This window comes from Stomoxys calcitrans, chromosome 2 (assembly GCF_963082655.1).
Source record: "Stomoxys calcitrans chromosome 2, idStoCalc2.1, whole genome shotgun sequence".
Lineage (NCBI taxonomy): Eukaryota > Metazoa > Arthropoda > Insecta > Diptera > Muscidae > Stomoxys > Stomoxys calcitrans.
Window position 1 is genome coordinate 168,161,956 of NC_081553.1, and position 23,452 is coordinate 168,185,407.

The 23,452-nt window shown below is 36.0% G+C and overlaps 1 protein-coding gene and 1 long non-coding RNA gene across 31 annotated transcripts in view; one reads left to right on the forward strand and one right to left on the reverse strand.

Annotated features, from left to right (window-relative positions):
• Window positions 1-207: 207 nt before the first annotated feature.
• Window positions 208-23,452, reverse strand: part of LOC106081129 (glutamate-gated chloride channel) — a 274,102-nt gene continuing 250,857 nt past the window's right edge. For 8 of the 30 annotated variants that reach the window (XM_013242918.2, XM_013242884.2, XM_013242936.2 and 5 more), the window contains 5 exons: window positions 22,373-22,552; window positions 12,122-12,228; window positions 6,291-6,415; window positions 1,644-1,760; window positions 208-1,143 (listed from right to left, as the gene is read on the reverse strand). In XM_013242918.2, the coding sequence (XP_013098372.1) occupies window positions 1,134-1,143; window positions 1,644-1,760; window positions 6,291-6,415; window positions 12,122-12,228; window positions 22,373-22,552 (539 nt within the window). In that variant the 3' untranslated portion in view covers window positions 208-1,133. Of the gene's footprint in view, window positions 1,144-1,639; window positions 1,761-6,290; window positions 6,416-12,121; window positions 12,229-22,372; window positions 22,553-23,452 lie in introns of those variants that run through there. The other 22 variants (XM_013242999.2, XM_013243013.2, XM_013243005.2 and 19 more) reach the window with 12 other exon arrangements.
• Window positions 21,624-22,216, forward strand: LOC106081255 (uncharacterized). The gene is made up of 2 exons (XR_001220337.2): window positions 21,624-21,858; window positions 21,927-22,216. It is a non-coding gene; the product is annotated as an uncharacterized LOC106081255 (long non-coding RNA).

The window sequence follows — 23,452 nt, forward strand, 5'->3', positions numbered from 1 at the left end:
CAGAAGTAAATAGAAATTCATTACCAAGCACATTGAAACGAATATCATAATCATATCATATGGTGAATTAATTAATTTAAGGCATTCTCTTTTTCTGTTCTTGTTTGTGTGCGTGTATTTGTTTGGTGGATAGAAGGCAGGTGTAGATTACATAAGATAGTATGAATATAGAGAGTATGCTTGTTTAACAAAAATCAAAAACAACAATTGAATATCCTTGCAGGTCTTGCAGCAAAATTAACATATTTTATTTGTTTTTTTTGTTTTATTTTTTCGAAACATTTTGTTTGGTTATGAAACATGCCTTAGATCTAGAATTTCCGTAACGATTCGCTTTTTCTTCGCTTATTTTATTTTTGGAAAATAAAAATTTAAAATATGTCTGTTTTTATTATATAAAGTCTTACAAAATACATGTTGTTGTCCTAGTTATATGTATATATAGTACTTATAATACTATGCATTGCATACATACATACATATGTAACGAAAGGGTGAGAGTGAGAGAGTATTAATGGGAAAGTGAGGTCGATTTCGAAGGAATTTTTGATGGTTTGAAAAATTTTGCTTCTCTTCTTCCTGTTATCCTTAAACTTAGAGTACTAAACCTTAATTTGTTAACTACGTCTTAGGTTGTTGGTTTGTTGTCATTTTTTTTTTCTTCTATTTTTTATGGCCTTAAATTTATTTTCTGTTTTGTTGGTTTGTAATTAATGTTCCTAGGTTTAATATGTACGTCTAGAATATATAACATCCTTGGCTCACATTTTGGTTTGGTTAATTTAACTAAATTCTTTTCTTACGACTTTTTCTCTGCTGTGTGAATTATGAGCTGAGAGGGGTGGGGATAGGGGAGGTGACAAACTTGTTGGCAAATTAACTTCTAATTGTTCATGTTTAATTAAGAAGTCTAAATTGAATGTGTCTTCCGAAGAATTTCTATGCATAGCATAAGGGCTGCAGTTTCGGGAAGTGGGCGGGGAGAATGTCATTCATTTGCCACATTAACGATAGAATTCTACATAGCCATTCATTTTGTTTAAATTTCCTCCATATTAGCCTCATCCTCATCAATGCCATCGTGATGGTGATCGTGACTGTGATCATGAACATCAACGTCGTCATCAATGCGTTTAGAAAGTCCTATATATTTATTTAATATATATATATTTTTTTTTAATTTTGAATGATTTTTGTTTTGTTTTGCATTTTTTTCGAATTTGCGTAGAAAATTTGGTTTTTTTAACGTTTTTTCCGAGTTTGATTTGCGTTCAAAACACAAAACATAAATCACAAAATATAACACAAAAATAGTTTTAACAAAAAGTAAAAAAATAGAAACAAAATAAAAAAACGAAAAGAAATGAAAGAAAATTGGAAAAATAATTGATTAGTAATATTATTAAGGTTTGTTTATGTTGCTACTATCTTTTAACAACCCTAAGATTTAGAATTTAGGAAAATTATAGCAATAACAATTAATTACAATAATATTAATAATAATGATATTTCGAATAATCAAAATAACAATTATAATAATAGTACATAATTATAAGTTTAACTATTTTTTTGTTCTTGTTGTTTTTTTTTTCAATGTCTGATTAATACTAATAATTGGAAATGAAAAATGTTTAGGCATTTACTCATCCTCCTCATCTCGGAATAAATAGGTGCTCCAGTAGACCAAATTGAAGAGGGCAAAGACCAGGGGAAATGTTATTCTCGATATAACATCGATCCGCTTCGATCTAGAACATTGTCTTGAATAAATATTTAAGGATTTGCTGATTAATGATCAAATTTTAGATTGTCTCTTTGTGTTGATTTGTGTGTCTATTCAAAAATACATCCAAGAACATTCTTAAAAGCTCAGCTGTTTGTGTTAAAAAAGAGTATTTGTTTGTTTTAAGATAAGCATTCGGGTAAAACGCAAACTTTAATTTCAAGTGATACACAAGATATATAAACATTTAACATAATTTCATTCCTTGAACTTTAAGCATATAAAAGAAACAGGTTAACTTACCCTGAAAGCATTTTTTTGTAGAAACAGGCTCACATTGATAATTTGGAGAAAGAGTGTCTCATACAAAACAAATATTGCAAACTTGTTCTATATGTCCTAGCTTTCTAAACCTATGCCCCTTAATATACGATGAGATCATTAATACGACGGATTGAACAAATTAAAACACCTATATTTTTTTAAAGTCACATAGAAGTTTTGTTACCAATTTTCGGAAGATATTAAACTAACCCAACATCTTTTAGGCAAGTATAACGTGTAACCCCATACTAATATTGCTTAGACGATGTATATTAAAATGTGAAAACTGTTGCATTTCCTACAACTTGCCAGGACGACGGATTAGAATGTAGCACTTTAAATCAGCTGCTTTCATTTCAAAGGCACCTGCACCAAAATAACGGCGTTCACTGATTATTGAAGAAGAAAATTATTATAGAAGATAAAATTAGTTGAATGTTTGGAAAAAAAAAAAACCTTTTTATACAAATTCACCTTCTACAACTCTATACGTTCAAATGTATTTGAAGCCATGTTTGATTTTGGCATTCCTGCAAACCTGATACGACTTTGCAGGATGATGTTTACTGATACACGATCGTCAGTTAAAAAAGGAAAGAACCTCTCCAAGCCGTGCTATATCAAACGAGATTTCAGGTTTCAATACCAAACGAGGTTTGTTTAATATCCTGCTGGAGGAGAAGATAATACGAGCTTCAGGTGTAAATAAGCATGGCACACTACTCACAAGAGAACTTCGGGTCACCGGAAGAAGCAATTGCAGCCTTTGAAAGTATCGAAAAAAAAAATCAAGGTAGGTTTGGCACTAAATGGAGATAAGACAAAGTGGATGTTATCATCTCTTATAAAGCCGAGCAGATAAAGAAAATAGAGAACGTTGGGAACTGCTACTTTGAGATAGTCAGCAACTTAATTTACCCCGGCACCGCCGTAACCGAAACAAATGACACCAGTTTTGAAATAAAACGAAGAATAATATTGGCCTACAGATGCTACTTTGGATTGAGAAAGCAGCTGAGGAGCAAAGCCACCTCTCGACAGACAAAAAATACACTATCCAAGACACTGATACTACCCGTGCTGTTGTATGGCTTCGAAGTATGGGTAAGTAGCCACTGCAGCCAGTGTGCTAGGAACCTAGGTTAGGTTAAAAAGAGGGTGCAGATATTAATCTGCCCCATGCCACTATAGACATACACCTAAACCAGTAATCGGCTTGTTGTGAGCTCTAAAAACAAAAAAGTAACCTCGAAAAAGAAAATATAAGTCAGGAATTCCGTGTTACTTACAAAATCCTTACTGTTATTCATACCACTCCCCTAAGTTGGTTTATGTCCTCGCCTAAGTACCTGTGTCCGTTAGCCACGAAAGCCGGGCAATCACATCGGAAATGCTCCAAAGTCTCTTCATCTTCCCCACATGGCCTACACATGCCATCACTTGCAGCACCGATTTTGCAAAAGTGAGCTCGTAGTCTTATGTGTCCCGTTATGACACCAAAAGCTATACTGACCTCCTTCGTACTTTCTTTCAGTAATAGCGTCGTCTTCTCACGATCCGGAGAATCTAAGTTCCCAAGTTGTCTTAGAACTACCTATTTTTTCGAGATCTTAGTTCCAATTCTGCTCTAGCCAGAGAGCTCTACTCTAAGCATACGGGTACTTTACGTACCAAATTTCTATCAAATTAGGTACAAATTGAATCTTCTAGAGGCTGTTGAAGACTAATCGGGAGATCGGTTGCTATGGGAGCTATATCAGGTTATAGACCGATTTGGACCGTTCGTAGCACTATTGATTGAGATGGGTTTATATGGGAGTTATATCCAAATCAGAACCGATATGACCTACGTCAATAAGAAGTTTCTGTGCAAAATTCCTAGCGGATATCTTCATTCGTTCGAATGCCATCGTGATTTCTATAGGCGGACGGACTTTGCTACATCGACTCAGAATGTAGATACGATCAAGAGTAGTTATACTTAAGGGGTCCTAGATAAATACTTCAAGGTCTTACAAACGAAATGACTAGATTAGTATACTCCCATGCAACGGTGAAGGGTATAAAATCAAACTTCCTCATAGACGTGATTTCTGAAATGTTCCTTTTTGAACTGACGTTTTAGTTTTTATGTTCTACGCCACTACTGTGGTACTATAACTTAGTGCATTAGTTTGTAACACCCACAAGGAAGAGAAATAGATCCACTGATAAGTATACCGAACGACTCAGAATCGGTTTCTGATTCGATTTTGCTGTGTCTGTCTGTCCACGTGTCCATGTTAATTTGTGTACAAAGCTTTTATGCAATCGTCTTCAAATTTGGCACAGGCATGTTTTTCGGCCTAGAGTCGAAGCCTTTTGAAATTGGAAAAAATCGGTTCAGATTTGGATATAGCTCCCATATATATGTTCGTCCGATTTTCAGTAATAATGCAATAAAAGGGTCATTTGTTAACCGATTCTCTCAAAATTTGGCAAAAAGGATTGTTCTATGACTCTCAATATGACTGGTGAATTTCACGGAAATCGGTTTAGATTTAGATATAGCTCTCATATATATATATATATATTGCCTGATTTTCACTCCTAGAGCCACTGCCATTGCATTTATTGACTAATCTTATCAAAACTTTGCACGACGATTTCCTCAACGACTTCCACAATATCTATATAGATATAGTTCTCATATATATGTTTGTCCGATTTGCCGTAATATTGCAATAAAATGGTCTTTTATTAACCTATTCTCTCGAAATTTGACAGGAAGGATTTTCTCTCGACATATTTAAATATAGGTCTCATTTATACACATATATCGCCTGATTTTAACTTCTAGAGTCACAGTAAGCTCATTTATTGACCCACCTTGCTAAAATTTTACAAAACGCTTTTCTCGACGACTGTCTCAGTATCTGAGAAGTTTGCTCGAAATCGGTTCAGATTCAAGTATAGCTCCCATATATATTGTACGTTCGTCCAACTTTGAGAAATATTGCAAGAAAATGCTGATTTAACAGATTCTCTCGAAATTCTGTATGGAGGATTTTCTAATAACTGTCAATATTACTAATGAATTTCATAGAAATCGGCTCAAATTTAGATATAGATATACATAATATCGCCGATTTTCACCCCAAGAGCCACTGCAAGCGCATTGTTTGACCAATCTTGCCAAAATTTTGCACAACGCTTTCTTCGACGACTACCGCATTATCTAAGAAGTTTGCTCGAAATCGGTTCAGAATTAGATCTTGCTCCCATATTATGTTCGTCAGATTTTGGGTAATTTACAATAATGTTGTCATTTGTCAACCGTAGTTTGAATATATTTGCTCGCCGTGGTCCATCAAAATTGGTTCAGAATTGGAAATAACTCCCACAATGTACATATAGGGTAGGTGTAGGGTATTATACAGTTGGCACGGCCCGACTTTTGCCCTTACTTACTGGTTTTCAATGTTTAAGTTGCTCTTCAGCCGACGTCATAAATTTTAAACAGAATTTTGATTTAGTCAACTACTACATCATGTTGTATTCTTATAGATATTTCTAGCACTCCTTTAATTACTTAAATCATCGCCACTCTCAATCAACCCATGAATGGCTGATAAAGCAAAGCTGGGTTAGAGCCAACATACATATATGTGTTAAACGTTTTTAATTATACATCAATGGAACTTGGTATTGTAATAAACAACTAACTACCCAATTGAATTGTATAAACTCTATAGAAAATTATAAACTTATCGATAAAACAAACAAATTCAATATACGAGTTTAATAAAGTTTAAATAAAGTCTTTAAGAAAATGTCTTACGGTATATTCCGGATTACTGTTACTTTAAATTCAATTAACATTTTGCAACATAATTTTGTTAGTATAACAAAGAATTTTATTTAAAGAACTCCAAAAAGGCATTGTAACTTAAATGGATGGAAAAATTAGAGCAAATTAGCTATAAGTGTAATAAATGTATTAGAACGAAGAAAAAGCAATGAACATGAATCTCACAAGCGTGACAAACCATAGAAGCAACGAGAAGCAGGAGATACACAATCGATAGTAAAAAAAATGTTTCATTTTTATTGTTTATAAAACAAATCACAACATCAAAAAGAAAATCCAAAATTTAAAACTGAAAGTCAAAGCGAAACCAAACAAAATTCATTGGCATTCACATTCAACAACAGAACGAAAATCTAAGAGATCACAATGTGTCAGGTGACATATCTGGCTTACCTTGTGGGGAACTTTGACAGCCAAGTCTTGCAGCAGTTGGGACGTTTAGGCGCCTGCATGTGCACTTCGCACTGTCGCAACTTTTCCAATGCCAATGGATCACCCGGATGACGTACCAGAGGTTTCTAAGTTGATTGTGAGAGTTTTATGTGTGATTTTCCATGAAATGTGTCATTAGTCCAATTTGTCCAATTCAATAACAGATTAATTTGTTTAGGGTTATTTTGTGTATTTTGATTTTGATGTTCATATTTTTTTTTTTAATTTTTTTAGTTTTGAAATGTTTCATATTTTTGGCATTAGCGGTGATGATGTATGAATGGATAAATGTTTTGTAATATGAATGCATTTGGAGAACGAGCAAGGACGTTATAATGATGATATACAGACCATGAAGATGAAGGCAGAAAACAAGTTGGTAAAGAGAGACATAAAAATAGGTGATCATGTTTTAGTAAGAATTTTGTAATGCCAATATTAGAATGAATACGAAGTGAAATTTAATTTAAAGATATACAAAAAAAAAAAAAAAATTATTAATCAAGTTTGTTATACAATAGTATATCATATTGTCAGTTACTAATAGAAGTAACAGATACCTGTTTACATGAAGTTTTATATTTTGTGGAGTTCATTTTCCTTGAGTGTTTTTCTTAAATTTATGGATATTTGTTAAACATTTTCTAGCTTGCCAATTCAATTTCGAATAACTTTATCGAATACTCAAATTTGGAATTAATGTTATTGTTGTACCTATCGAAAACTGTCTATTGTATTATTTCGAGATCTTCTTCAAAAGATAAAGATAAAGGAAAAGAAAAACATAAATATATTACACCAATATCTCATTAAGCATCAGCGTATAGAGCAGCGATGCCCACCCTTTACGGTTGCCTTGATGGCAAGTCACACCCATTTTTATGCTCTTTGTAAGAGCATAAGAATGCTTAATGAACATGAGCATGGGTATACGCATAGTTTTTCCGGGTTTATTTTAAAAACAATGATTTTTATTAATCAAACTTATTTTATGTTTATTTTTTACAAAAACAGAATCATTCAGTCCAAAAAAAGTTTTTTTTTACATATTGAGAGAATTAAAAATAATAATAAAGAGAGTACTTCACTCACACAATCTCATTTTTATTTTGGGCTTCGCTGGTATGGAGTCCTCTCATATCAACGAGTGCTGTCCCCCCCTGCATAGACAAAGAAGGAACTTTGGTAAAATATGCAGATGATGTGCTTAGAATATGGAGGCCAACCCATGACCAGCAATGAAGAACAAAAATGTAGCAGTCAGTAGTTTTGGTTAAAAATCGTCAAAATCCGGGAAAAAATATCGACAAAATTGTCTCATTTTTTCAGAAAAACCTCTTAAAATCTTCACACCTAAAATTTGACTTTCATTAAGACTTTCAAATTGTCGACGCGCAGAAGAACTTCAGACGCTTAATTTTGTTTACTTTTATTTTCAATAAAGCCATAAAAAATTTTCCAATTTTTGTTTATTTCTCTTTCGAGACGATCTTAATGATCGGAGATTGCAAATAGAATAGGAGAGCCAAAGATAGCAACACACACCAACAACTATGGGAAGCGTTTCGCCTTTGGGTAGGAGACTTTTTAACCATATTAGGTGTGATGGCTTCAAGGGCCGTGCGTTGGTATGTTGTATTTGAATCGTATTAACTGCGAAAACGCATCTACGATACAAATATCACATTAACCACGCTCGACAACCTTGTCTTTTAGCTGTATTTTTTCCAATGCATGTATTTTTGTGTAATGACAGACTTTTCTTTGAATACAAAACATCAACGAAATTTTTTTAACGAAAATATTTCATGGAATTTTCTTATTGAATTTTTGGCTAATGATACAATTTTAAACATATTTTCGGAATAAAACAAAATTTTAAAGAAATATTCACACAAAATTTTAATGAAATTTTCTACAAAGCCAAAACTCAATGCCATTTTCTATAAAAAGAAAACTTGTATTTGATTTTCTTTAAATACAAATTCAAGTAAAATTCTCTCCAAAATCAAAAATTTACTGAAATTTTCTTCAAAATCAAAAATATTCAGTGAAGTTTTTATTAAGGGCAATATTTCTGAAAGGAACAGAAAGCCAAAACAGTGAAAAGAAATGACATTCCAATTTTTCCACAAAGAGATGTTTTTTTATGGGTTCTTCAAAGTCAATTGTCATCTTCTTTTCTTTTTTTTTGTTTCTTTTAATTCAATTAATTAAACTCAACGTCCTTCTAATACAGGGTTTTTTTCAGGGACGCTACAAAAGGCGACTGATAGATACAGAGCAAACAATGCCATATTTTTGCCGCTCTTTTGATATTTCTCTTCAGTAAGGTTTGCCATTTCATGATGAATGTTGCGTCGTATGTTCGTGTATGCGTCGTATGTTCGTGAAAATGATTGGGATTTTCATCGAAAAATCATTTTCAGCGATTAAGCGCATTTCTGATTGAAATGCGTTATTGATCGGACATCAATCCACACGTACTCCATGAGTCATCAGGTTTGGTGCGGTTTGAGGGCCGTATTTCTTCCAATTGGATGATATGGACTTTGAGGACATGTGGTTTCAACAGGTGGGCACCACAAGCCACACAACGAATGTCACAATCAATTTATTGGAAATCAAGTTTGAAGAACATGTTATCTTACGAAATGGTCCGCCTCGGTCGTGCAATTTGACGTCGTAGGACTATTTCATGGGGGCTACGCCAAGTCCATGGTCTATGCCAACAAGCCAGCGACAATTTCTATGAATATCGAATGCAAAATTTCAGCAGTATCGGCTGATTTATATTTGAAAACTGATGAAATTGGGTTCAGAGTCTGGACTTCTGCAGCAGGGTGTTGTGTTCTGTTTTTCATCTGATTGATTCGGTTGAATATATAGGTCTGGGAACTTTGCGACTAAGGTGGTGCGCTCCCTGAGGGATATGGATGCGAGTCGGGTGGGTCTGGCTGGGCAGTTAAAAAGATGACGTTTGTCGTGTGGTACCAGTTCACAATCGGGAGACATATCCTGCACTTTGGCATCAATCCTTGCTCTCTAGGAGTTGAGGTGGCTGCATCGGCCGATTCGCAATTGAGTCAGAACTACTTTGGTTTGCTAGAGGAGGTGCAATGGGAGGTAGTTGTTCTCTAAGGACCACATTAATCCGGTAGCTATTCATCGATCTGCTACCATGTCTGCATGAATGTTGTCTAGACCAGTTGATTTCGAGATTTTCTCTTGTAGCGCTAAACCTCTGGCTATAGATCATGTAAAACTACCTTATGATTTCCGGACGATGGATATCGATCAACAAGATGATAATGTTGATGGTCCTTGCGATAACAACCCAGAAGGTATTGCTCAGACAGTATGTAGTTATGTCTTTGGGCGGGTAGGATCGTCTCCGGATGTAGGAGGTCCACATGAAAACGAAAAAGACAGCCCAGCGCTGTTCGAAGAGCGGCATTCTGACAGATCTGAATTTTTTTCACTGCGTGTCCCATTGCTGACGAGACCACACTGACACTGCATAACATATCACTGACAGGCCAATGGCTTGAACATTGTCAACAAGGTTTCTTTATCAGTACCCCAAATTCTGCCAACAAGTGGCTTGAGAACCTTGTTTCTACTTCTGACTTTAGCGAAAATTGTAGTGGCATACCAGGAGAATGTGCAAGTGCTTTCGAATGTGGCACCAAGTATTTTGGGACACATGATGATCGGAATCGTAACTCCTCGTCTATCACATTCAGATTAGTTTTCACCTCATGCACGTATGTAGTGAACTATGTGGCTGAAGATTTGGTGGTTGATATCTTCAAGTCTCTTGCAGTGAAATAAGCGAAAATAAGTTCAAGATGTTTACGTAAAACCTATCGCACATATCAACAATGGGTGGGAGGCCAGATGATTGTTCAATCGTACGCAATGCCGTCTGGAGCGGGTGGAATAGAGGATGGGTAGAGGTTAAACAGTTTTGAAGATATTACTCCGCCTTGGAGAACTCCCTACAAACGACTGGCGACCACACAGATAATTAGTGATCCAGCGTTTCAGGCCTGGCTGCAGGCACGGGTTGGCGTTGTGCTCAAACAGTTTGAAATTGCTGACCGTGTCGAGGTTCGTCCTATGGCCTTGGATGGTTGATGCCTCGGTAAATGTGTGCGGTGATGGCATGCAAACAGTTGTTGTGCTATGTATTCTTCGAAATTCATGCTGATGTTCGGCGAATGAAAATTCTCCATTGAGACTCGGGTCCCTCAAGTGTCTTGGCTACTGGTGGTAGAAGGGAGATCGGTCTGTACGACTCCCCATTGCTCGGGTCATTACCATGCTTCAGTATCGGGATTATTCTCCTCATCGTCCAGACATCGGGTACTATAAGAGTGTTCAAAGACAATTTGAGAACAATTGTAATGGGACTCGACTACAGATAGATCCAGATTCTTCAGCATCAGTGTAGAGATCCCGTCGGGGACCAACGAAGTGGATGACTTGGCGAGATGAATGACATTTGTAACTTCGTCCACTGTAAACTGTGATGGCTGTCCATCGGCTCGGAGACCTCGAATACGACGAATGGCTCACCTCCTAGCCTTGTCACTCTCGGGATGCTGAATAAATTAACGGTTGCTCAACCTGGCGCATCTCATAGAGTGAGTCACAGTTACCTAACCAAAAGCGACTGAGGTCCTGTCATTCATTTTTCAGGAGTTCAAGAGTGACTTAACAGTGGACCACAGCTTGCCTAAGTTGCTGTCACAACTTCTGCTTATGTTCCTTGACAACCCTGTTTATTTCCAGATTCAGCTTGCTGATTCTAGGGTTAGTGGGGTCCGTACAACGAATCCCATTGCCGTCGTTTATGCGGAACCGCTGCTTGTGCTGGAAAATTAAGTCGCACTTGGGTTTGACCAGCTTGTATAAAGCGAGTATCTGCTGCTTAAATGATGTTTGGCGAGCTGCTGCACCTACTCCTTACATAGGGCATCCTCATTCATCGTGCAGAATGTGGAGCCTTTAATCTGCTCAGCAAAAGTTATGCCCGCTTGTTGTTACGTACGGGAGAATGCCATGAAACGTGATGCTCATAAAAGTCTAATAGAACCAGGTCATTATGGCCAGATAGTACGCCATTACACACACACATTCCTCAGTTATAATTGTAAAAAATTCTTTTCATTTGTGTGGCTTGTTTCTGCCAATCATGTGAATCCATTCATGTCTTCGAGCTAAAAATCTCCTGAGGGAGTCGAGCTTTAATGATCACGAGAATAGTCTTAAATAATTTTTGAAGAAAATTAGGACTCAGATCACACTATTGATGGGCGTGTTTAGATGATTGGCTAAGGATCATCTCTTTGGCACCATCGTGAGTCGATAGTCTGCCCCTATACATGACCACTGTCTGGATTAGGTACTTTGATTGACGCATATGTGTGATTATGCAGTCATAGCGACTCAAGGTATCATTGGTATTTTTAGAATTTTGGGGCTTAACCATCGATATGGTTTTTGCTTTTATTGTTTTGTTTTATTTGTTCGACAATTCTGAGGGATCTGTAGCAGATTTCAATCAGTATTTCCTAGATAGATATATTAAAATAGTCAGTGTGTTATGTGGTTTTCGCAAAAAGGCGATTGTTTTGATTACATATTACATCTAAAACTCCATAAAATATATAACCTCTTTACACATCATGAAAAGAAGCAACGGTGACCAATGCGTTATCATTGTAAAGCACATTTAGAGTATTATAAAAAGAATAACGTAATGAATCATAATTATATATATGTACCATTGCAAATGTTGCATTGCTATCTGTGTCCAGCAGATCTGAAGCGGCATCTATACTCGCCTGCTCCAAATCACGGCGTTTCTTTTTCATATTCTCCTTGTGCATGTCTGCGGCCCGATCCGTATAGGTGGCATGTGGTGGTAGAAAAATGTTTCACAAGAATTTATTTGTTCGGCAACAAGTGGGCGGCAAAGGCAGCGCGCGCGCATTTAAACGTATCCAGAAAATACAACACAACGACACAACATACACACGCACACACACACATACATAGATTCAAGTGATTGATAGCAGTGGTAGGTAGAAGTTGTAGTAGTAGATTGGTTAGTAGTTATATAGATGCAAAAACATTTTAGTAGATGTTTGTTTATTAACAATTGTTGTGCCCATAGCAGTACAACGACGAAATTAAATATTAGATTAGAACAAAACACATACACACTCAAACACACGCACACCCATACACACGCACGCAGAGACGCAAGCAAGTACACACGATACAACCGTGGCACATGTATTAATTGGTTGGTTGGTTAGTTGATGTTACGTCGTGGCATAACGTTGCATTGCGTTACGTTGTTGTTATTATGTACACACACATCGAGTTCACACACAGAGAGGTAGAGTTACAGATTCACAGATGATGATACAGCAAAGGAACGGTTTCAGGTTCAATTTTGTTAGATTTTAGATTGTTGGTGGTAGTGGTGGTGGTGGTGGTGGTGGTGGCGGTTGAGTTTAATTTCGTGAAACCATAAAAAATGTCCATGAAACGAAAATGAAAATTAAAAATATGAAACGTAAAGCATAAACAATGGTGCAACAAACAAAAGATTGAAAGAAAAAAATTGTGTTTTTGCCGTTGTTTATTTTAAACGTCAAATTAAGAGTACGTTTTGTTTTTGGTTTTGCCACATTTATAAGCACAATTGTTTGTTTATACATGTTGTTGTTGTTGTTTTATGATTGATGTTTGTACAGACAACCAATACAAACAAGCACAGACGACAAACACATATTTATGTACATGTTAAATTAATACAAAAAAAAAATCACAATCACACCAAATTTTGCAAATAAGTCATAAAGGAAATGGCAGCAGACATATCAAAATAAATGACAGATAAAATGATGCCATATTTTTTGGTACACAAACAAAAAATAATGATTGTAATGATTTGTATTTAGAGGGTGGTTTCAAGAGGATTTGGCATAGATTAATTGTTTGTTTGGTGGTTTTTTGTTTGGTTTGGTGTTGTTTCATTACAGTTCATTTACAGTAGTGTGCAAAAGTGTTGTCACATTCGGAAGGGAGTAAGTGGGGGTCCGTGTATGTGCATAGTTATAGCATGTCGTCGTTTTCAAGAATCAAGCGCAGTTGATTATTAGGGAAAATTATCATTACAGTTGTTGTGGTTGTTGTTGTCGTCATCGATGTCGAAGGAGTCGTTGCATTTTGGTTGATTTCAAATATAACGTTTAGATATTTACAAAACATCGTAGCAAAAAAACACGACGTGGCATTAATAAGAGAGGAAATAAAAGAAACTAGTGTTAGTTCATAAAATTGTGAAATTTTTCAATTCTACATTCATGAAATTCAACAAATGAAGCATGAAGACATTTTTGATATTACGGTAGAGTGTCTATAGGGAAAATCAGAGTAAGGAAAGTATAACCGATAATAATTTTATATAGGACCATTGGTAATGATGTATGGGTTAGACATGAAGAGTGAATGTTTTTCTTTTTTTTGGTAACTCTTGATGTTTTGTTTTTATCAAGTGTAAATATCCATTGAATATAGGCAACTTGCATTTTTCCAGCACCTTAGTTATATTTTTTGGCAATTGTAAATTCAGGCTTTCTTTTCTTAATTACACGTCCACTTAAAAATTGTACTTAAAATATTTACCTTAGTTAGGATGGGTTTCTCATTCTCCGATTACAATTATTGTATCGATATTTTTTGGATACGTGAAACATTATCCTAATGATAAACCTTAACCGGCAGATGGTGCAGGTTAGTGACTTATGGTCCTGATCCCAATCCTGAAGTTCAGCTCTTTTTTGTTTACCGATTTCTGCGTAACCTTACATTTTTTCTAAGTTGTTTGCCTCTAGAGGTGAAGATCATTATTTTTAGAATTTTCATTCTATTTCTCTTTCTAGATGAGCATTTTACGATCGAAGTTTTTTGCAATGGAAAAGTAAAGCCTGAAGATACCACAACACCTATTATGGTATGAAGCGCTTCGATTCCACTAGGCTCTTCCATTGCGACGATTGCTTTGTTTTTTGATACCCCTGATTCCTCGCCAGGTATGACCATTTCAATCATATCTGAATAGTCGTTGCGTCATTCATGGTGTTCTGTTCCGTTAAATACTTCAACAGTTCCTATGAAACGCTTTCTGTTGTTCAAATTTTCAGATTTTTTTATACATATTGATGCAATATGATTTATAACCCAAATTTTCGCAAACAGAAAATTCAAAATTATTTTTTTTTATAAAACGTTACAAATCGTATTAATTTCGGTAAATATCTTAACGTATTCAGCTTGGTAATTAAACCGTTAGGTGTTATTATGCTAAGTCATAACAATTTTGCGTGGTAAAATACAAACAGTGCTGCAAATTATTGTGTACGTGCACAAGAACATGAGTCCATGGGCTTGGAAATAATGTGCACATCTGTTAGTGGGTTAACACTTATTTATAGTCATACATTTCTTTTATTTATTAAAGGATCTAGCCATCTATAACTTTCATTTCCATATAAGTAAAACTGAAGTCATTAATGAGGGTGCTGTAGAGTCTTCAATACTACTGTAAGAATTTACTTACAAATACCTATTACAGCACACCAAATTTTCTGTAGATCTTTACAGTTGTGTCGGCAGAGCAATATGTGAAGGACTTGAACTTCTTCCTCAAAATATAAATATTAAAGATATATTGTTGTCTCAGATTGATGTTAACAATGTAGCAGTGTTTGACTTGGCATACATAAATGAAACCGGCCAATATCCAGATGATTTCCTAAATCCACTTTTATCGCCATTCCGAATAATGCAAAACAATGAGGCGAGTTCAGACCAATAAGTCTAATGAGTTATGCATTTTTCACAAAAGCATATGTATCAAATGCGAAGCTGCAATGGGAAGAACTCAGTTTGGGTTCAGCGAAAATATGGACACAAGAGAAGCGTTATTCTGTGTGCAAATATTAAATCAGAACTGTAGAGATGCCCAAAAAGATCTTTGTATATGCTTCATTGATTATGAGAAGGCATTTGATACGGTCAAGCATGACAATTTGATGGAAGTTCTTAAACATACTGGCATACAAGAGAGAGTGCTACGATTCATAAGAAACCTGTACTGGAATCAGTCGGCACGGGTTGATGTGAGCGGAAATTGGAAATTTAACTTCAAATCCAACATTTTGGAAAGGGAAAGAAAGGCCTCTGTTGTCCTATACAACTGCAAGAGAGCCATTGGCAAAAGTTGGGGGTTTAGACCGCGTCTCATGCATTGGGTATATACTGCAATTGTCTGACCAATAATGCTATATGGTGTTGTAGTCTGGTGGGCGGCACTTCAAAAATCCTCCTACCGGTCAATACTTAACCGGATCCAAAGGATTGCTTGTTTGTGCATCACAACCGCACTGAGGACGGCACCATCTGATGCACTGAACTTAATGTTACATCTTATGCCTATGGATGTTTTGGCTACCCAAATTGCAGCGACCGCTGTCGTGAGGTTAAGGGAGCTTTCCCAATGGTCATGTGGCGGCTACGGACACTGTGTTATCCTTGATATAATATCCGAAGTTCCAGACAGTGCGGATTACACCATTTCTGACCTGCTTTTTGATAAAAATTGCTGTACCACTATTCCTGATAGAACCGATTGGAACTACGATATCCCTGGTAACGGAAGTTACATTGACTTGGTTCTAAACTAAACGACTAGGTGGGCTTTGGGGTGTAATCTAAAAATCTAGAACTGGTCATATCGAAAAGGTTATCCGACCACTGCGGTGATCCTTGGTATTAAGGAAGTGATGGAATGGCTAAGATACAATGTCATTACGACGATTGGCATAAATATCTTCTCAGACAACCATTAATTCCCTGGAGAACTTATTTCTCGACTGTCGCAGATCTCTCAACGAGATGGCTGAACAGTTCAAAATTCACCTGTTCTGGGTGCCGGGCCACAGAGATATCCCAGAGAATTGTAAAGCGGACGAGTTCGCAAGACTAGGAACTACCTTACACATTCCAGGGATACTGGAATCTAAGGGTATGCCTCTAGCGACTTGTAAGATAAGTTTCAGGACCAGGCCCGAAGGACAACGAATGATAGATGGTCACAAAAAGGGGATTGTGAGCATTCCAAAACTATGTGGCCTAATCTAGACTTAAAGAGGTCTTCTGCTTTACTGTCATTGGCTCGAACAGACGTCTCAGTCATTGTGTCCGTCATGACAGGTCACTGTCTAATCGGAAAACTTGCTGACAGACTGAAGGTTGCCAACAACGACTTTTGCAGAAGCTGTGAGGACATCGAAGAAGAAGGGACTATAGAACACCTTCTGTGTGTGTGTTCCGCACTAGCAGTCAGAAGGAGTTCCACCTTAGGTTCTCATTTCTTTGAGAACATGTCTGATTTAGCGGATGTGAACATTTGCAAGTTACTGGGCATTTTAAAGTTATATGGATGGTACTAGAAGGCATCTTCCTTCTTCCTTCCTTCCGTTCCTGTGGTATCACAATGGGCGAAAACGTCTAAGTGAGTCTGATGGCAGACTGCCACTTAAACCTAATCTAACCTAACCTAGGCAGAAGTGTATACTTTCCCCATTGCTTTTAAATATATACTCAGAACGAATTTTCCAAGAAACACTCGAAGGCGAAAATATTGGCATTTAAATAAATGGAAAGTTTATAAATAACATAAGGTATGCCGACTTACAAATTTGCCCATGAACATTCCATTAAGGAACATGAGTCAGAGATAAGGAACCTCCTTTTTATAGCCGAGTCCGCTTTAGCGTCATGGACGGACATGCTAACCTTTCCGCTACGGTGGCCTCCAATACACTAATAGCATGTCCGTTCTACAAAAGCTTGTAGAAACATTTGCACATAAGTAAGTGTAACATATGGACTAAAGATCACTTTAACACAGACGAATCACATGATCATTAGTAAAAAACCTCATAACGACGCAACATTGAATATAAACAACACAGAAATTAAACGAGTTAAAAACTTCAAATATTTGGAAATGCTAATAAATGATCATACAATGCCGCATACAAATGGCGAGAGATACATTTCTTACATACAAAAAAAGTGTTAAACAGCCACGACAAAAACGTAACATTAAAAGTAAGATTCATCAAGTGATATGAATAGTCTGTACTATTATATGGAGCCGAAATTTGGACGCTCAAAAACTTTGATTTCGAAAAGTTGGAGGCCTTCGAAATGTGGGTACTCCTTTAAGTACTAAAAATACTGTGGACTGCGATTTCAATAACGAAGTACTAAGAAGGACGTGGTTCACCTCTATTATCCGTGCTTTAATAATGCTCCCTCTATTTACCGTGGTTACATCTATTACCCATGCTTCAATAATGTTCCCTCTATTATAAGTGGTTACCTCTGTTACCCGTGCACCATACACATGAATGTAGACAAACAAACTTTACATGAAGAAACCCATTTTAAAAATTGCCGTAAAATTTCTTTCGGTTTTCGATTTTCCTTGCAAAGCTAGGTCCCGACCGAACCGGATAATCGAGGTTCAACTGATTTAAGAAATAATAAATATACAGAATTGCAAAATGCTCCTAAAGGAAATATTGAAGGAAAACGAAGCAGAGGTAGATAAGAAACAACTTGGCTCCAAAATATCCAAGACTGAATATCCAATACAAAAATACATAACATTACACAATAGTACTTTTTGATAAAAGTACACAACTACCTACATCCATTCATGTGGACCAAAGGCCTGGTGACTGTGTTTTCTGTACTCGTGAACGCTGAACCAACAATATGTTGTTATTCAAGACTATGCAAGAGCGGACCATATTTAGATATAGCTGTATAGAGTATTGTGTAGAGATCTGTTCCACATTCCCTATATGTCCCAATCTGGACGATATTCAATAAAAATGCTTAGTGGGGTACCAAAACGCACTGTTTCAAATTTCGTCAAAATCGGATGGAAAATGCTCTTTTTATTGGCTCAATACTCTATATCAGGAGATCGGTAGCTATATCCAAATATGATCCGATCTGGACGATATTCAACAAACGGATGTAGAAGTCTATCAAAACGGATGAAAAATGCTGTTTGTATTGGCTTAATACGATCGGGAGATCGGTCTATATGGTAGCTATACCCACAAAGGTGTAGAGGTCTATCAAAACTCAAACTCCTTCTATGGGCTCAATACTCTATATCGAGAGATCGGTCTAAATGGCAGTTATATCGAAATACGGTCCGATCTGGACGATATGCAACAAAAAGGTTTAGAGGGACTAGAACTTGCTGTGCCAAATGTCATCGAAGTAGGATGAAAAATACTCTTTCTATAGCCTCATTACACTATATCGAGAGATTGGTCTATACGAGAGCTATATCCAAATATGGTCCAATCTGGACCACATTTGACAGGTGTAGGGTTCTTCCAAAACACACTGTGCCAAATTTCATCGAATTCGGGTAATAAATCGGTTTTTTTATGGCCTCAATAACCTATATCAGGAGATCGGGTGGCCGCTCTATAGGGCAGCTATATCCAATTATAGTCCGATCTTAACTATATAGGTGTCCATTTCCTCAGAAATGTATAGGTGTCCACCAGAACTTACTGTGCCAAATTTCATCGAAACCGAATCAAAAATTACCAATTTATTGCCTCAAGACTTTAAGTCTGGAGATCGGTCTATATATCGGCTATATATAACTAAAATCCGACTTTATGAGATCATCAGGTTTATATACAAAGAATACGAAATTGTCAAAAATTGTTTGGAAAATGATTTTATACCCAAGATATCTGCAAAATTATAAATTATAAAAGGTATTACTCAATAATTACCCAAGCAATGGGTATTTACGAGGTAGATACCCATCTCTAGTAATGGCTAATGGAACATCGAATAACATCTTCATGTAAACATTGTTCTTTAAATGATTTTGATTTATACAATATATAAACCACCTTTCGTCAAAATCCGGTGAAAAATGCATATCTTATGCCCCATAGCAGCTATATCGAAATTTGTTCCGATTTAGACCTAATACTAATAATTACAAGTCATTGTTTTATTGTGTATAACAAAATATTGGCCTTTTTAGTAGCTACATCTAAAAATAAACCGATCTGAACCATATACAACACGGGTGTCGGAAAGCCTCACGTAAGGCACTGTGTCAAATTTGAGTTAAATCGGATTAAAAATGCGCCTTTTATAGGGCCAAGACTTTAAATCGAGATATGGGTTTACATGGCAGCTATATCCTAATCTGGACCGATTTGGGCTAAGTTTCAGAAAAAATGTCGAAGAGCCTAATATAACTCACTGTCCCAAATTTCGGCAAAATCGGACAATAAATGCGGCCAATAAACCTTAAATCGAGATCGGTCTATATGGCAGCTATTTGCAAATCTGGACCGATTTGAGCCAAATTGCAGAAATATGTCGAGGGGCTTGTCTTAACATACTGTCAGAAATTTCAGCGACATCGGACAATAAATGCTACTTTTATGGGCCCAAAACCTTAAATCGAGAGATCGGTTTATATGACAGCTATATCCAAATCTGAACCGATCTGTGCCATATTGCAGAAGTATGTCGAGGTGCTTAACTTTACTCACTGTCCCAAATTTTGGCGACATCGGACAATAAATGCGCCTTTTATGGGCCCAAAACCTTAAATCGAGAGATCGGTCTATATGACAGCTATATCCAAATCTGGACCGATCTGGACCAAATTGAAGAAGGATGTCGAAGGGCGGCGGCATCGGACAATAAATATGCCTTTTATTGGCCCAAAACCTTAAATCGAGAGATCGGTCTATATGATAGCTATATCCAAATCTGAACCGATCTGTGCCAAATTTAAAAAGCATGTCGAAGGGCCTAACATAGCTCTCTGTCCCAAATTTCAGCAAAATCGGATTATAAATGTGGCTTTTATCGGCCTTAGACCCTAAATCGGCGGATCATCCTATATGGTGGTTATATGGAGATATAGTCCGATATGCCCATCTTCGAACTTACCTTGCTTATGGACAAAAAAAGAATCTGTGCAAAGTTTCAGCCCAATATTTCTATTTTTAAAGACTGTAGGGTGATTTCAACAGACAGACGGACGGACATGGCTAGATCGTCTTAGATTTTTACGTTGATAAAGAATATATATACTTTATAGGGTCTGAAATGGATATTTCGTTGTGTTGCAAACGGATAACAAAATGAATTTACCGCCATACTTCGGTGGTGGGTATAAAAATATATTATAAAACAAAAGGCAATCACGGCTGATATAGGTCTACTTTGTTGTACCATAAGTATCCCTTTCTTTTGTAGAAATTTTTAATTATTATAAAATAAAAGAAAAATATTTAGTTTTAATAAAAAGACAAATATTTAAATGCAATGCAAATACTTCATTTTTGATACACAATTAATCATCAAGGGTAAACAATTTGTTTACTAATGGACAAAATATCAATTATTTATTTTAACTTTGGCAGTTAAGTATCTTTAGAAGGAAACAAAGTTTTCCAAGTAAATTGGTTATTGTAGATGATAACCGCTTTAATTGAATTGATCAGATTGTCATAAATTCGTATTACAAAAATTAATTAATAATACAAACATCTTTATGGGACCAATTTCAGCAAAAGTTTTAATTGAATACACAAATTTCTTATATAAATCGAGATTTTATTTTTTTCCGTGCGGTAAACGTAGTAAAGGGAAAGTATTATGGATTAGGATTATGAAATATCGATTTCCAAACTGTAGTTATTTGGCATAAGCGGTAGCCGTTTATGACACAGCAATAATTCTTGCTCAATAATAAGTTAATTTGTTTTTTTTTTATGATATAATTGGTGATATATGTATGTACATATATAGTATTCGCATAAGTTATAAGATGAACCAAATGCTAAATGAATGCGCTGTAAGGGTAGCAAGTACTTAATATATGGTTCTACAACAAAATGAAAATAAATATATTTAACTATGCTGAATGTAATAAGCATTGGGAGCAGGCCTTACTCCCAATGGGATTATCCTTTGTTGCAGGAAATTTATCGGTCCAAGATAATCTCTTAACGGTATTACTTACCCAACTTTCACTCTGATTTTCCCAACTCAAAAGAGAAAATGCCCCATTTTGTATTGCAACAGTTAATGGAATTCATTAACATTTTCTCTTTGTCTTTCGTTCTAATTGTTTGTGCTTGGGGTTTGCTGTTGTTCTGATGAAAATCGGATGATGATGGCGACTGTGTCAGTGTGTCGATGCGTTTTGAAGGTCCGATAAAATTACATGAATTTTGCTCAACGAAAAACAAAAAGAACAAAAAAAAGGAATGTCATATCCTTGAATGACATAGATTTTCATATTAATCGAATTTCATGCAAGTAATTTGTCATCATCTGTCAATTTTCCCATGGTGGATAGATGGTATTGTCAAAACAAATCGAATTAACTGTTTTTGTGAGAGTAAATCCCTTTTTATCTAACGTCCTTAGCAATCAGTCCATTGATACTTGGTCCAGCGTAACGTTATCAAGTCCGTTATGAATGCGATGACAGTGGAGGTGGTGGTGGTGGTAGTGTTCAATGGTGGGACATGTGAATTGGATGAAATGAGCAGGATAAAGGACGGTTATGGTTAATGGTTTATGTGGGAATGTCATTGTTGTATTAAATTACAAATTATACATATTGAAAGTAGGCAGCAAGGATAGTGAGATGGTGATGTGGATGTGTATGGCGGTGAAAATGATTATAAATATATAAAAATGTATATACACATGTATATGTATGTATAGAACAAATATTTTTTGGATGTGTTTTGTTGTGGTGGTAAGTAGTAGTAGTAGTAGTAGTTACGTACATAAGAAAAAAATAATAATAGAAAACACCATTAATTAATTAAATACAGTTAATAAGAAGCATATAAAATCTCAATTACTAGCTTTATTCGAACCTGAGCGGGACGCATAGTTCACCAGGGCAAACTCGAGCAGGGCGCCAAATACAAACGTTAAACACACACCAGTCCAGACGTCAATGGCTTTGGTGTAGGAGACCGGTGGCAGTGATGCATTGATACCGGATGTCTGCGTTGCCATGGTGAGCAGTGTGGTGACACCTAGAAAATGACAGTGGAACAATGTGAGAACCAACGGTTGTGCTATAAAAATTTTGAATTTCTAAAAAAAAAACCAAACAATTCCTTGAAGACAAAGTGGCTATTTGGCATGTGTGTACTTGTGTGTGTGAGTGTGTTTGTGGTTGTCAAAATTGAAACATCAAAAATATTATTCTGATTTAAAAAAAAAAAATCAATTTGATTTTTGGTAATTTAGCTAGGCCACAAGGTTTATACATACAATTGCATCACCCAGACATGTCAATACATTTTTCTTACATAATTGTCTTTTCGTATCATAAAAATGGTAATAAAAAGTATTTAGGCTATTGCATGGTAGACATTTAAAAGGTCTTGAAAACAAGTAAAAACATTTTAAATTCGTTTGGGTCGAATCTTAAATACGCTCTTCCACAGATCGCATTTTTCCACTTCTCGCAAGTTTTTTTTTTTAAAGGCGAAAACTTAAAAAAGGTTAGGTAAATCGAAACAACAAATTCTATGCAGGTTGTAAAAAATTGCGATTCAATTTGACTACTTGAGAACCTACAGAAAGGTTCCCAAGAATTCAACTTGATAAACCGGTTTATATGGAAGCTGTATAAGATTGTGAACTGTTTCGATTTGTACTTAGTAAAGACCATCCTATTATATAACAAGTAACAAAGGATTAAGTTCGGTCGGGCCGAACTTTGGATACCCACTACCTCTAATATATATATTAATATAAACCACCTCGAAATAATATATATATTAATTGTCATTTTACGATCAAAAATGCATCATCTGTGAACACATAACAGCTATGTTTAACTGTAATTCGATCTCCACCATATTCAGAAACGTTATGTACGATTCTAACACAACTCTTTGTTCCAAATTCATCGGTTAAAAATGCAT